Source organism: Lepidochelys kempii, chromosome 19 (genome assembly GCF_965140265.1).
Source record: "Lepidochelys kempii isolate rLepKem1 chromosome 19, rLepKem1.hap2, whole genome shotgun sequence".
NCBI lineage: Eukaryota > Metazoa > Chordata > Testudines > Cheloniidae > Lepidochelys > Lepidochelys kempii.
This window is the reverse complement of record NC_133274.1, coordinates 8,041,749-8,057,137: the sequence shown is the minus strand read 5'-3', so window position 1 is coordinate 8,057,137 and position 15,389 is coordinate 8,041,749. Positions and strand designations below refer to the sequence as shown.

At 43.9% G+C, this 15,389-nt stretch overlaps 1 protein-coding gene across 1 annotated transcript; it reads left to right on the top strand.

Annotated features, from left to right (window-relative positions):
* Positions 1 to 4,047: 4,047 nt before the first annotated feature.
* Positions 4,048 to 13,276, top strand: LOC140900310 (kelch-like protein 31). Its single transcript, XM_073317416.1, is given in 4 exon segments — positions 4,048 to 4,089; positions 4,091 to 4,166; positions 9,206 to 10,424; positions 12,466 to 13,276. Coding segments are annotated over 4 exon segments (2,070 nt in total). The 3' UTR covers positions 13,199 to 13,276.
* Positions 13,277 to 15,389: the final 2,113 nt, after the last annotated feature.

Genomic DNA, 15,389 nt, shown 5'->3' with positions numbered 1-15,389 from the left:
TATTGGTTTTTCAGTGGCTCCCTCACTGGGGACTATAAAGACAGGTGCCATCCCTCATACCCTATTGACCTGGGCACCAGGAGGCCCATATCTGCACTGCTGCCTTGTGCCCCCCCCCCGTGCCATGTCAGAGACTGAGTTGCCATGGCACCGATACACGGTGGCACCCCGGGACCCCCTGCGAGTGATTCCCGATAATGCGGTTCCCCCCCTCTTACAACACACAGTCTGGGGAGAGATGGAGACTGTGGGTTTTGTGTAAGGGCTCGTAATGACCCCATGGCTCGGCAGGCGCAGGGATCATTACACACAGGCGTGGCGGACTTCCATTGGTTTCATCGTTTTGACACAGAGCATCAATGCTTTTTTTTTTTTTTTTAGATTTTTATCTACTTAAATTTTCACAGTTGTGGGAAATTTGGTGGGGGGGGGGGGGGGAGTAATATCAGATAGTAATTGTTTCCTGACAGATTCAACAAGTTGAAACTTTATAACTGTTAAAACACAAAGTGTTAACATCACATGTCAAAATATACAAAGTAAAGATCCTGAACTCAAACCCTAATAAGCTCTCAAACAGCATTTTTTCTTACTTTGCCTACCTGTACATTGGTATTATTATCAATAGAAATATGTTTCATCGATGTGTGTGTGTACGGTGAAATTGACGTTTACCAACATTAACTGATAAAAATCTAATCCCTCCAAACCTAATTACATAGATTATATCAATAGCATTGGGTGCCAGTTACAGAATTATAGGTATCCAGGGAACAATGACAGAATTAGACACATTCAACCCAATCCTGTCATTGTATGTATCGATGCTCAGATCCAGAATTACACATATTGGGCATCGGGTTGTTCTAGAATTACAGGTATTACTGCTCTGGTCCAGCAATTATATTCCCACACAAAAACCTATGCTAAGAAGGAGTCAGGGTTAAGATTATGTATCAATAGCTAAAGGGTAAAAATAGGTTGTAATTATTTCAAAATCTTTTAAAACCCAAGAAATTCAGAGTTAAGGTTACACTTAAAAAAATCTAAACATGTTAAAGTCAGAAATACACTGTTAAGGCATCCAAACAAATTTAACTCAGCCCAATAATGACCCCATGAATGGTACAATTTACAATTAAGGGATTTTAATAGTTGTAGTACCAGACTAAATTAAACAAATTTTTTAAAGCAGATTACTTTTTTTCATATTTCCTTCATGGTGTTAATAATCATTAATAAAGTAGCTTAATGACACACTTAATTTCTTCAGGTACAGTCTGTGCACAAGATTTCAGTTAATCTTAACTATATGCAAAGTTTGAAGAGTCTGCTTTAGTCCATTGTTAAGACCATTCAGGACAAAGAAAAGTCTGACACAGATGTAACATTTCTTATCAAAATATATTTTAATTAATTTTAACTCTAAAGTAATTACATTATTGACTTGTAAATTCTCACAAAAATAATTCTGCACTCATAAAGTACATACTGTAAGACTGGGAAGAACACACTGTGGTTTTTATACAAAACAAGTTGATCGCTGCTTTAACTACAAAATGGAACTCAATCTTACAATTAAGTTGCAACCACTGATCCTCAGAGGCATTTACACGCTTAATGCCCATCAATGGGAGTTAGTAGGGTTGCCAACCCTCCAGGATTGTCCTGGAACCTCCAGGAATTAAAGATTAATCTTTAATTAAAGTTTACGTCATGTGATGAAACCTCCAGAAATACATCCAACCAAAATAGGCAACTCTAGGAGTCAGGCACACCCAACTCCATATGTATAGGCATTCATTTGCTAGTATTGTACATAGCGATGTTCATTATACACATTGAAAGAGAAGACCCTATTCTACAATGTCTCAAGTTACTTATGGCACTGCAGGTGCGTTGTACACAGCACTCAATTTTCAGCTAAAAATATAGATTTTCTTAATGCTTTTAACAGCACCCACCCTGGTTGTATTCAAGATTTCTTACAGTTCTCAAGCTTATAATGATGCTAAGGTCATTTCCAAGAGAATTTCAGGCCCTTTTGTCCTGTTTAGACTGCAGAAGAGCGTAAATTCTTTGCTGAGCTCTGCACTGGCCTATGCAGCATTTTCAGGTATCTTATTAAAAGGCAGATTCCACCCATCTTGAAATTATTCTAACTGCCCAAGAAAGCCCTCACAATTCTAAGCACAACCTTTTTATTTAATTCACACTTCTACAAAGTAGATAAAGAAGCTACTGTTCCTATGGAACTTTTACTCTTCCTCTGTTAGCTACGGTACAGCAGTTTAACACATACTAGTACCTGAACTGCATTGTGCTGGGATGAGTACAATGAAATTGTTAAAACAACCCTGTTACTTTTAGCTCCACTCAAAACACAGGGGAGAAAGTACCATAGTTGGAAAAATGGAAAATAGAAAAATCTGTCAAAAACTGTGTTTTCAAGCTTCCATTAGATTGCGAACAATAACGTGAAATAAGATGTTTATAAATTACCTCCCACTGGATTTAACAACCAAGAGATGGTCCAAGTTACACAAACCACAACAAAAAAGAAATGCATTCAGAAAGGGAAGGCTGATGCTTTCTGCCTTTCAACCATCCCAATCTTTCACCTCAAAATTCACAGCTGGCCTAGCACTGTCATGCCACTGCTGTAGCACCTACCACTGGTGCTTTGCTCCAGTTCATATGCATTACCACAACTAAATCCACCACTACGTCGTCTTAGATTGTCACCAAATTTAGAATGCCATATGAGAAACATAGCAATAATCCAAAGAGAGGAATGTAGTGAGGTAAATCTTTGCTCAGAAGTCGAAACACTGGGCAATGTAACATACTAATAGGTAAATACAGTTCCCGCTGCTGTAGCTGGGAGTTATGGTGGAATATGGTGAGAAAAAGAATGAAATTGGAGGAATAATATAAATACCCCTTAGTATGAATATTCTTGACAATATTTGATACCACCCAATGATTAAGAGAAGGTCTGATCATTGGAAAACCGTTCTGAAGAATCCCTGGGCTCTGATTCTGTCGATCATTTACCTCATTCATTCAAGGGGGTCAGATTCACTCCTTTGCAAAGGGCCAGCACAATGCCTAGGCATAAGTCCCACGTGAAGTCTCAAAACAGGGCTTACGTAGGATTTTAGTGGTACATAGGCCTCATGCCTGAACCACAGAGCTGAATTTCACTCTAGAACTGCCTGGGCTTCAAAGGGACATGAAAAACGGGAACAGACAAAATACTCCTCCATAGAGCTAAGAAAATGGCGTAAACATGGTCTGTGAAATCTCTGCTTGAATCTGGAAACAAATCTCAGCCTCTTTTCCAGTTTGTTTTAAGCATCCAAGCATCCAAACGTGGCTGGTGCGAACACATGTGAAAAGCAGATTTTTAATAGTTGCCAAAAGCCAATTTTAATTAGATTTGTAACTTCTCTGGCTCAGGGGCTGTCTTTTTGGTCTGTGTTTGCACTGTATACAATGGCATCTTGGCTCATGGCTGGGGCTCCTAGATACTGTTATTATCAATAATAATTAATAATAATGTTGACTGTCAAAGTCACAGTTCATGTCCACCATCCTGACGCAAACTGTGATTTGTATATTCCATTCCTGCTAGTCCGTCTGTGAGATTATTGGGCCAGATTCGCAGATGGTGTAAATCAGAGGCGCTCCACTGATGGGCTGTCCTCCCCCTCCCCCCGTCCTCAAATGGCCTCTGTCCTTGATCGGTCCCTTTTGGAGCCACCGCCACTCACTTTCACTCGTGGTCGATGGCAGATTAGAGAACAATCTGAAGTTTTTGGAAGCACATCCAGTTTATTTGCTACCTCTAGATTCTGGCAGCCACTGTCATGCTGAATTTGGCTGGAACTGAGCTCCCTCTCTTCCTGACTCTAGCCCTTTCCAGGTCTCTCAGGCCTGTGCTGAGGACAGCTGTCCCTGCGTCACCACCAGAAGGCTGCTGTAAATGCTGATGTGATAAGAACAGTCAGCTGGCCTAGCAGGGTTGGGGGAGGGGTGGGTAGGATGTTTCATTTGGAAAGTCTGAGGGTCTCTCCATGTCTCCTGATGTCTCTTGATGTGCAGAGCACAGAGCCTCTGCCCTGCTCACAGTCCCCATTGGACTAACCCATTTTACCACCAAGGTAAGGAGCAGAGAGAGCTTCGTCTGAATGGATCCAGAAAGCCAATATTTGCCCTTTCAAGTTCAATATTTACAGAGAGATTTTCTTGTGGGGGTCATTTGAAATGTTTAATTTGACTGTAGATGGCAAAGAATAGCACAGGGAAAGTGTCCCTGGGGGTGGGGCACGGGATTAAAAAGTGGGGCAAAACAATTTATTGGCATTTAAATTAAACCTGGAGTTTTGGCTTCCAAATAGTTTGCCAGGAAAGTTGTATGTTTATTTTGTAAATCACATAGTTTTGTGTTGTTATACCATGTTGAAACACAGTGCACGGTGGTATTAATACTAATTGACAGTGACACAGGCTATTTGATCAGACACCAAGGAAAATAATCCAAACAAAATACCTAAGGGGGAGGAAGAGTATAATTAACCAACTACAGGTGAATCTTTGCTGTTAACCGGGTAATGCTCTTAGTCAGCTCCTTATATTGGTACAGAGATTATGTTAGCAAAATTTTGGGGGGAGGGATAACTGATTTAAAAATAAAATAAAATATCCTTCCGTCATTTTCTATCTGTGCCCTTTTAAATCTAATCAGGCCATTTGAACTGCACGTAGCCAGGGATTAGTCTGTATGAAAAATATTCCTTTTAAAATAATCTTAGTAATAATCTGACCAGAAACAGCAAAACTGTCCTGTTCTGAACTAACTGTATTTTAAAAAGGTGGCTTTTCCCTTTTGCAGTTGGACACTAGAGCAACATTAACCCAGACTTGTAAACTAGGATTTTTCAAAGACAAGGGAGTGAGGGGCCCCACCTTGTTGAAATTTAGTAGAAGCTGCTGCCCAAACTCTTTCAGGGTCCTTTGAAAATCCCAGCTTCCCTTTATCTGTATAAAGTTTAATGTAACTCAGAAATATCCTGTCAGGACACAGGTTAGGTCTTGAGAGTTTTGGACTCTGGGACCAAGGGTTGTCCAGGTGGGCATAGCTTTTCTCAAATAACTGTTCTGGAATAACTCACTGGAATAGTTATGGTGCTTTAAATTCACACCCTAACTTGTTCTGGAATAACTTTGCCGTGTAGACAAGCCCTGAGACACCAAAGCAGATATGTCAATGAAGCGCTTTGTTAGAGATATCCTGAGACATGGGAGATTATAGAATGACAGAAACCAGAAATCAGTTACCACAGCTGGTAAAGCTCATTCTCCTGCTCATTTAAATAAAATGCAACATATATATATGAAAAATAGATCAAAACTCAATGAAGTCAAAAGAGTTGCACCAGGGATGAAATGCAAGTTAATATACCAACATATGGGGTGCAGTCATCTATGTATCCAGTTATTTATTTATTTAGCTACTCATAGAGTCCAAAGGAGAATAATCACTGAGAGAGAGCGCGCGAGAGAGCGCAAGCAAGCAATACTCATACTATACACACAAGGGATTAGCAAGACTTCTGGTGCTAGATTTTCCAAAGAGCCTGTTGGATGCTGAGCTCTTTGGAAAATCTGGCCCTTGGAGTCCAGCTCTTCCTCCAGGTGTCTGAGTTTAAAATGAGGGCCAGGAAAATGTGCAAATATCATGCTGCTGTGGCCTGCCGGTCATCTAGGTGGGTTTGCGATGGATGCATAGATCCAGGCTCTAGCCTCCATAGGGGCCTCTTCATGCAATGCTCCCATCCTGTCATGCAGTGCAGCAGTGTTGATCCAGGCCAGGCCCTTCACAGGGTTAACCTCTAGCGTCCAGTTTCAAATCAATGATGATTTGTTAGTGCAGATAATGTGCTTGTCCCTGTATAAAAGTCAAAAGTGAAGGCAGTCCCTGGCCCAAAGAATTTACAGTGTAAAAGACAGACCCAGAGATACAAAATATCCAGGAAGGATTTTTTTTAATATCGTTATTATTAAGAACTCTCACCTTAGGAGTGTCTTGCATGATGCCACTTGGAATTTAGCCGCTACTATGGAACAGCACCCTTAAAACCAGAAACACTCTACAAAGCTCCTTTACCACATGGAAGCTGAAATAATAGGGACAGATCCTCAGCTGCTGTAAATCAGCATAGCTACATTTATTCCACTGGATTACACCATTTTACACCAGCTGCATGTCATAATAGCTACAGACTCCAAGCTGGGTGTTAGTCATGCTGAACTCGAGATTCAAAATACAAGAGGCAGGAAATTCAAGTTAACTCCAAATGAAATCTGGATGCTCTGTCCTTTGTTTATGCAGCAGAGAGGCAGACCTTCCCTGTACCATAGGGGCAAAGGGACTGATGCTGTAAGGAGCTGAGTAAAGTTGGTTAGAAAACGGACTTTTGTTCCATGGGAAGTTCCAACATTTTGAAATGAGTTTTCATTCTGAATCAGAACGAAAAGCTGAAATGTCAACAGTTCCTGTGGAACAGAAATTCTGAAAAATTTCAATTTGGAACCATCAAAACATTTTGTTTTGAGAAGTAAAACTGTTTTATTTAGATAAAGTTGAAACATTATAATATAATGTAACTATTATGTATATGATTAAATAGACTATATATAAAAATGATATAATATTAACATTAATTTTTACTAAAAGTCACATGAATTGAAATGATAAAGTGGAAACTAAATGTTTTTACCTTATCGAAACATTTCAACAGTATCAAAATGAAACAAGAATGTCAGCTGGGGTCAAACTCTTAGTACTTAGAGGTGAATGAAAATGCTAATTACCTTGGGACTAATCCCAATGAAGTCAGTGCAAAACTCCCGTTGACTTCCATGGAGCCAGGATTTCACCTTTTGGGTTTGGATTGAAAGAAGCAGGGAGTAGCAGAGCCCGACTGGATTCTCTATTCACATGGACACAGCAGTGGAAGAAGCCCACACTACCGTTATTTTTCTGATTATAGTTTTGCAGCAGGATCACTTAAATGGCTGAACTCTTTTAAACCCAGATTTGATTAGATTTAAGCACCATGGAAATCACTTTCCTCTGTTCACCTTACAGAGGCATACCCATCCCTGCAGCCCCCCGCCCCGGTTCCCAGCATTACCACGCCAGGGATTCATGAACTAGGCACACAGCACCTTTCCCCTGCTTCCTGACTCGCCTCTACGTATGTTCTAAAGGTAACATGCGGTCAGGCAGGAGAACAGTCAGAAAGCTCCATCTGCCTCACACTGGTCAACTCCTCCTGAGCCGGTGGTTGGCACAGGACAGCAGCAGGTTAGGGGACGCAGTGATAACACCCTGTCGCAGTTCCGTGTTATCTTCCTCAGCAGAGGCTTTCACTCAACTTTTCCCTCTCTGGTTTTGGGCTAAATGTGAGTCACATCCCTAACTGTCTGGAACGATATTTAGCCCCCACCTCCCAGTTCTAAATATAACCTGATTGCTCAACCCTCCAGAAACCTGATCTTATGTCTAAGTGTAATAAACAGCCCTGAGGTATGTGTGAGACATAGACCCTAAAGCTATTTCTGGCCTATAACACATCTATGATCCAAGCATATGGGTCTCTCTCTGCTCACCAAGTAGGAGGTGGACAGAAATAGCCAGGGTACTGCAGTGTCTCTAACGGGTGTGCAAGTTACATTTTGCCTGGGAACAATTCACAGGGTTTGGGGTTTTTTTCGTTGGTTTTGCTTTGGCCAACATTCTAAAAATTACCACGTCAAGGAAATGGGTGGTAGCAGGCTGGTCTTCTCAAAACCACTCCCTGTTATAACCTAGTCCCCCAACACCACTGTTTTTCTACTGTAGATGGCCAATTCATGACTACTAACGCTGAATAAAAGTGGCTTCCAAACGTTCCTTTGGTGTCCACAGGGTGTGTTTAAGGTCTATCCCAGCATTTAATTTAGAACAGGAATAAAGATCCAAATCCTCAAAGCTATTTATGCCCTAAATCCCACTGAAATCAATGGGGGTTAGGTGTCTAAATACCTTTAAAGGCCTCGGCTACTGAGACCATGCACTTCTCTGCTGTAGCATCTTCTACCCAAAGCATTCACAGGGGTTAGAAATATTTATTAAGTTTCTCAACAGCCCTGTGAGGTACTTAAATAGTATTACCCTATTTTCTAAAGGGAGACATGGAGGAACAGGGGGATAAGGCCTTAGTTTTCAAAAGTGGCCATTGATTTTGGGTGTCCAGATGGAGACACCTTGGAAGTAATTTCAATTGGTGCTGAGGACCCACAACTCTACCGTGAGCTGTGGGTGCTCAGCACCTCTCAAAATCAAGCCCAAGGTGTCCAAGGCTGGGCATTCAAAATTACTGGCCATTTTGAACATTTGGGCCTTGATGTTTCAAGTTAGGCTCCTAAAACCTGAGGCACTCAAAATTAGTTGAAGATATAGGCCTAAGTGACTTGCCTGAGGTCAGGAAGTCAGTGGCAGAGTTGGGAGTGGAGCTCGGGACTCCTGACTCCCAGCCTCAGGCCTCACTCCACTAGAGGTAGATCAAAAGCTGGGGAGAGGTTTCCATTCTGCTCCCTTATTCAAAGAGAGTTTTTCCACTGACTTCAAGAGCTTTGGATCAGGCCCCATGTCCCTTAACTAGAGCTGGTCGCAAAATGGATTTTACGCCCCGCCCAAAATGTTGAGATTTTGAAATTTTTCATGAAAGAAAATTCCCAATTTTTGTTTTTTTTTGGGTCAATCTAAACATTTAGTTTAAATTTCAACCCTTTTAAAAGATTTTTTAAAATTTCTTTTATGTAAAATAAAGTGAATGTCTAAACAAAAACGTCATTTTGAACTGAAACATCAAATCTTTTCATTCTGAACATTTCAAAACAAACGGTTTTCAATTTTTCCCTCAATTGTTTTCATTACAAATTTTTTGTCAAAATCTATATGATTTGGGGGAAGAAAAAAAAAGTTTTGCCAAAATGGAATTTTCCGATGAAAAATTGTTCTGACAAAAATTTCTGACCAGCTCCAACCCTTGTCTATTCCTGTACTATAGCCATTACTTAGCGATATCTACAGTACTTCTACATCTACAGTACTTCTTGCTACAGTGTCTTCTAACTTTTCCTGTCTCTGTAGATCATCATCTGACGCCAACGTCCACTGAGATGGCACCCAAGAAGAAAAATCCCAAGAAGAACAAAGTCGACAAGGGCGAGGGTCCCCCAGCCCATGTGGTGGTGGAGGACACGTTGCTGGATATCGATCACCTCAACCACTTGAACGGTCTGTATGAAAATGTCTCCAATGGCTTCCGCTGCACTGCCACAGAGGTCAAGAATCCCAGTCATGGAGGCAGCCTCCTGGAGGAGATGAGTCAAATGCGCCAAGAGCGGTTCCTCTGTGACCTCACCATTGCCACCAAAACCAAGTCCTTCGATGTCCATAAGCTCGTCATGGCTTCATGCAGCGAGTATTTCCACAGCCTGCTGAAGAGAGATCCCAACCTGCCACGAGTAGAACTCAACGATGTCTCCCCTCTGGGCTTGACCGCCATTATCACTTACGCCTACACCGGTAAGCTGAATCTCTCCCTATACACCATTGGCAGCACCATCTCAACTGCCAGCCGCCTACAGATACATGCTCTGTTCAACATATGCAGTGACTTCCTCATTCAGGAGCTAAACGTAGAGAACTGCATGTATATCGCCAACATCTCGGGGACGTACAACCTCAGTCAGACCAAGGACGCCACCCAAAAGTTCATCCAGGAAAACTTCCTGGAGTTCTCTGAGACTGAGCAGTTCATGAAACTCACCTTTGACCAGCTGAACGAGCTGCTGATTGATGATGGTCTGCAGATCCCAAATGAGGTCATCGCCTTCCAGATTGCCACGAGATGGCTCGAGTTTGACCCTAAGCGAGTCACATATGCTGCCAGCCTCCTGAGCAACATTAGATTTGGCACCATATCAGCTCCTGATTTGGTCAACCATGTGCAACCGGTACCACGGATGATGCAAGATCCTGAGTGCCACAGGTTGCTGGTGGAGGCTATGAATTACCATCTGCTCCCCTACCAGCAAAATACTCTTCAGTCCAGAAGAACCAAAATCCGTGGAGGCCAAAGGGTGCTAGTCACAGTTGGTGGCCGTCCAGCTTTGACCGAGAAAGCTCTCAGCAGAGAGATCAGCTACAGGGACCTGGATGGAAACTGGAACAAGATGGCTGAGATGCCAGCAAAAAGTTTCAACCAGTGCGTCATTGTGATGGATGGGTTCCTCTATGTGGCAGGAGGGGAAGATCAAAACGATGCTAGGAACCAGGCTAAGCATGCAGTCAACAGTCTGTGCAGGTAACACAACATTTCCTCAAGGCAAGACAGGTCCCATGAGAGAGCATCTAAAAAAATAAGTACTCAGTTTACAAACCTGTGGCTGCATACATACCTGCCACAATCATCAATGGGGTTTGAACCTGAGATCTCAAATGCCGGCCTCTATCACATAAGCTAAAGGAGAACTCCTTTTGCTGCGCGTGAGTAGTAGGTTGTTATAATCTTTGGGCCCAGCCTTGAGGGACAGATAGGATTACACGCATTAAGCAACAGTAAATTCTATCATCATTTTTTCTGAGGATATTTTTCACAAGGGTAAATGAGCAGGAGGAAAATACAGGCTAACCCAATCAGAAATATCTATTATACACACATAGCTCCAGGAGCTCACAGAGTGAAATATTGCTACGTTAAGGACTATCCCATCAGAGAAGCAGTGTAGACCAGCAGAGTGGGCACTGGAGTGGGCGACAAAAGACTTGCAATCTATCCCCAGCTCTGCCATTTATCTGCTGTGTGACTTGGCCGAGTCAGATTGCCTCTGTGTTTCCTCCCACCCCTTGTCTGTCTTACCTACTTAGATTGTAAGCTCTGTGGTACAGAGAATGTCTCTTACTATGTGTATGTACAGCTCCTAGCACAACTGGGGCCCTGATCTCAGTTGAAGCTTCCAGGCTCTACCATAATACAAATAAATAATAAGAATATCCGTTATTTAGTCAGACAGTTAATGATACAGATCCAGAAAGCAAGAGCAGCTTTCATGTAATTTTTCTGCTTTTTTGTGGCTCTTCAAGCTTATCTTTTCTATTCTGGCTGGAGATTGCTCAAATCTATATATAAATTGTCAGTTTCCATTCTTTAGCTGATTCCCAGTTTGGCAGAATTAGTTTAAAAAAATTAAATTCACCCTCTGTATAATTTCTATTGTTTGTCTTCTTTCTTTCTTCTTTGTCGCACAGTTTAAGTGGAGGGTTTGGGTTTTTGGAAAGTTCTTATGAAACATGTCATGGGACTGTGTGGGGATTATTATTAACAGAGGAGAAACGTAACCCTGGCAACACCAAATGGAGGATGTTGTTGAAAATCGAGACACACAGTTGGGGTTGGGCTTGTACCCAGGGTTCAGAATAAAGAACATGGATGCTACAAAGGAAAACCAGCACAGTTAATGAATAGCATTTTGCCTCCCAGAAATCTATGTTCAAGTTTGCCTTCCTGACATGAGTTTATTGGTCTCAGTCTAATCCCTGTGAGACATTGTCTCCAGATCACAAAATCATCACAGAGTTAGAAATAGTTGCTAGCCTCTGCTAGGGAGAGAATGTGAGGAAGAACCCCCTCATAGGACATATGTCAAGCATGTCTTCATGCCCTACTAGCAGGCTTTCAAATACTACTGGGATGAGGACAGAAGAACCTCTCTAGAATAGAATAGGTCTAAGGATGGACTTGGAAGGGCTTCTTATCAGTCAAGATACAGTGCTAGAAGCTTCTGGGGCTCAGGATTGGGAGGGCAGGCTAGCCTAGGTCAGGAATACACAGGGGATACACCACAGGGCAAGCAGCACCGTCAGAGCCTGCCTGGCCCAGGCCATTCACAACCACTGAATTCATTCAGAAGTTAATAAAACATGGGGCGGCCCCTGCACCATGTATTTTTCCTGCAGCTGAGAAAGGCCTCAAGATTCCACCTGTCAGGTCTCCTCCTTTCTATTTCTATCCCGTACCTTATTCAGCTGTTCTGGCCTTGCCAGACTTTCCCTTGGATTGTTTTCTGGGTACAGTAACTGCAATGCCATCTGCCTGCCAGTGCTCAAGTTCGCACGGCAGCAGTTTGCCTTGCAGCATGTGCTCAGCTTTGCGCTGCAGGGGGCACAAGGGAAAGATCAGAGGTGTGATGTAGGATCTGTGGCTTGAGAGATGCCTGAAGATCAGTAACTTGTCATTGTCAAGCAGGGGTAGAAGGGAGAGATCATATGTCCCCAGGGCGGGTTCAGAGCAGCCCTCCGCAGCATGGGATCAGAGGCTAGGTGATCGCTCTTCCTTCTCTCCGCAGGTATGATGCTCGCTTCAACACCTGGCTGCACCTGGCCAGCATGCAGCACAAGAGGACTCACTTCAGTCTGAGCGCCTACAACGGTCTCCTCTACGCCATCGGTGGGCGCAACGCAGAGCGGGTCCTGGCCTCCATCGACTGTTACATCCCTTCCACCAACAGCTGGCAGAGCAAGGCCAGCATGGAGATCCCTCGCTGCTGCCATGCCAGCACGGTCATCGACGGCAAGATCCTAGTCACCGGGGGCTACATCAACAACTGTTACTCGCGCACCGTGTGCAGCTACGAGCCCAGCACAGACACCTGGAGAGACCGGGCTGGGCTCAGCACCCCCAGGGGTTGGCACTGTGCTGCCACCTGGGCTGATCGTGCGTACGTCCTAGGGGGCAGCCAGCTGGGCCCTCGAGGTGAGCGGGTGGATGTGATCCCTGTGGAGTGCTACAATCCCGACACAGGCCAGTGGAGCTATGTGGCACCCGTGCCCACCGGGGTCAGCACGGCCGGGGTAACAATCCTTGACGGGCGCATCTGCCTCGTGGGAGGCTGGAATGAGAGTGGGAAGAAATACCAGAAGTGTGTGCAGAGCTACAACCCCGATCTGAATGAATGGGCAGAGGAGGAGGATCTCCCTGAGGCCACCGTGGGCGTGTCCTGCTGCACCATCACCCTCCCGCACCCAGGAAGCAAGGGATCCAGGACTAGCTCAGCGGCATCGGCAGCGGTCAGCATTTAATGGAGGAGCCGGGGGCTAGCATTTCCGCCTGCAGCTGGGGACACAGACAGAGCTCAAACCTTGCCTCAGATTGCAGGGCAGCTGAGATCGGAACGCACCAAGAGACCTGGGAACTAAGCAATGGCTCGTGTCACAGCAGTCGGGGAGCCCGCGGAGCGGCACGATCTAGCGGATAGAGCAGTGTTCGGCGATCTTTGACAGACAGTCTAATGGTTAGCACAGGGCCCTGGGACCTAGAAATGCCTGAATTCTTATTCCAGCTGTGAAATGAAAGCCCTCTATGGCCTTAGGCAGGTCACTAGCCCCCTTACGCCATGGGGAAAATGACACTGATCGCCACTGGGAGGAAGCACTTCAAAGCTAAGAATCCGTGAGGGCATGCTCAGTGTTAGCATTGTCTCTGCTCATCCCTATGCATACCGCCAGGCTTGCTAGATTCTTTCCATTCTCAGCTGGTTTTGTCTCCCATCTAATCAGGGAAGCCAGTGAGATCTGACAATGGGTCAGTGCACCCAGATCCTGCTGACGGTATCAGGTAATGATCAGAATATGTGACTCAACCCAGGGCAGGCAAAGCCCCACCGCCCTTCACCAGCTTCAACTAGCGTTCAGGTTTTCTAGGAACACTGCAGCTAGTCTGATGTTCAGAAGAGAAGTTTCCCAAATCTGGTCATTTTTAACCGGATTTATTCCCAACATTATGGATAAGGGAAGACACCTAATTCTTTAGGTAGTGGCATTTCGGATTTGCCTGAGACCCCCAAACAAGGCACCTTTTAGCTCTAGACAATGGTTTAATTCCTTCATGCTGCAAGATGTAACAGGGAGACAAGGTGGTTCAGTGGTTACAGCTGGCAGTCAGGAAATGTAACTGCTGTTGGGACTTACTGTGTGACTTTGGGCTAGTCACTTCACTCTCCTCCTCCTGTTTCCCCTTCTGTAAAAGGGGGATCGTGGAAAGAACAACCCTCCCCCATAAAGCACTTGGAGATCTTCAGCTGGAAGGTGCCATGGAAATGCAAATTGCCACCCCTCTCCTCCTAGCAAGCAGCCCTGCTGGACCAGTGCTGCAACTAATGTCACCCCTTAACACAGCTAAAAGGTAAATAGGGTTTCCTCCCTTTCTTTCAACCTGTCATTTTTAGGAGGTTTTTTTTTTTGCTTTGTAAGGGTCAGAGTTAAGGTTAGAATGCCACGGCACCAACTGTCATTTCAGTTTGGAGTCCTTCCACGGTCTCCTCAAATCTCCTTATTCTATCAAGGCAAGTCTTGAGCTCTAGGGAAGTGTTTGATGGACTGTCTACATTTCAGGCTCCGTGTCAAGGTGCCTATGAATGCCCGTAACTTTAACCACAGCTGATAAGCAGGGCATGAGGCCCTGAAGCAACCAGGGAGGAAAGGAGGATTTTGATCACCAATCCGGTTGCAGTATAGACTGTACCAGAGCTGGGTAAAACAAACAAGAAAACATACAAATAAACTGGAGTCACTTACAGGGATCCTATTACAGGGATACTGTGCCCACATATCTATTCAGGGGACACCATCACAGGGCCTAATAACATCAGTCACACTATCAAAGGCTCGTTCACCTGCACATCCACCAATGTGATATATGCCATCATGTGCCAGCAATGCCCCTCTGCCATGTACGTTGGGCAAACTGGACAGTCTCTACGTAAAAGAATAAATGGACACAAATCAGATGTCAAGAATTATAACATTCAAAAACCAGTTGGAGAACACTTCAATCTCTCTGGTCACTCGATTTCTGATCTCAAAGTGACTATCCTTCAACAAAAAAAAGTCGAAAACAGACTCCAACGAGAGACTGCTGAATTGGAATTAATTTGCAAATTGGATACAATTAATTTAGGCTTGAATAGAGACTGGGAATGGTTGAGTCATTATAAAAAGTAACCTATTTCCCTTTGCTTATTCCTTCCCCCCCGCACTGTTCCTCAGACGTTCTTGTTAAAGCCTGGATTTGTGCTGGAAATGGCCCACCTTGATTATCATACACATTGTAAGGAGAGTGATCACTTTAGATAAGCTATTACCAGCAGGAGAGTTGGGAGGGGGGGAAACCTTTTGTAGTGATAAACACCCATTTTTTCATGGTTTGTGTGTATAAAAACATCTTCTGTATTTTCCACAGTATGCATCCGATGAAGTGAGCTATAGCTCACGA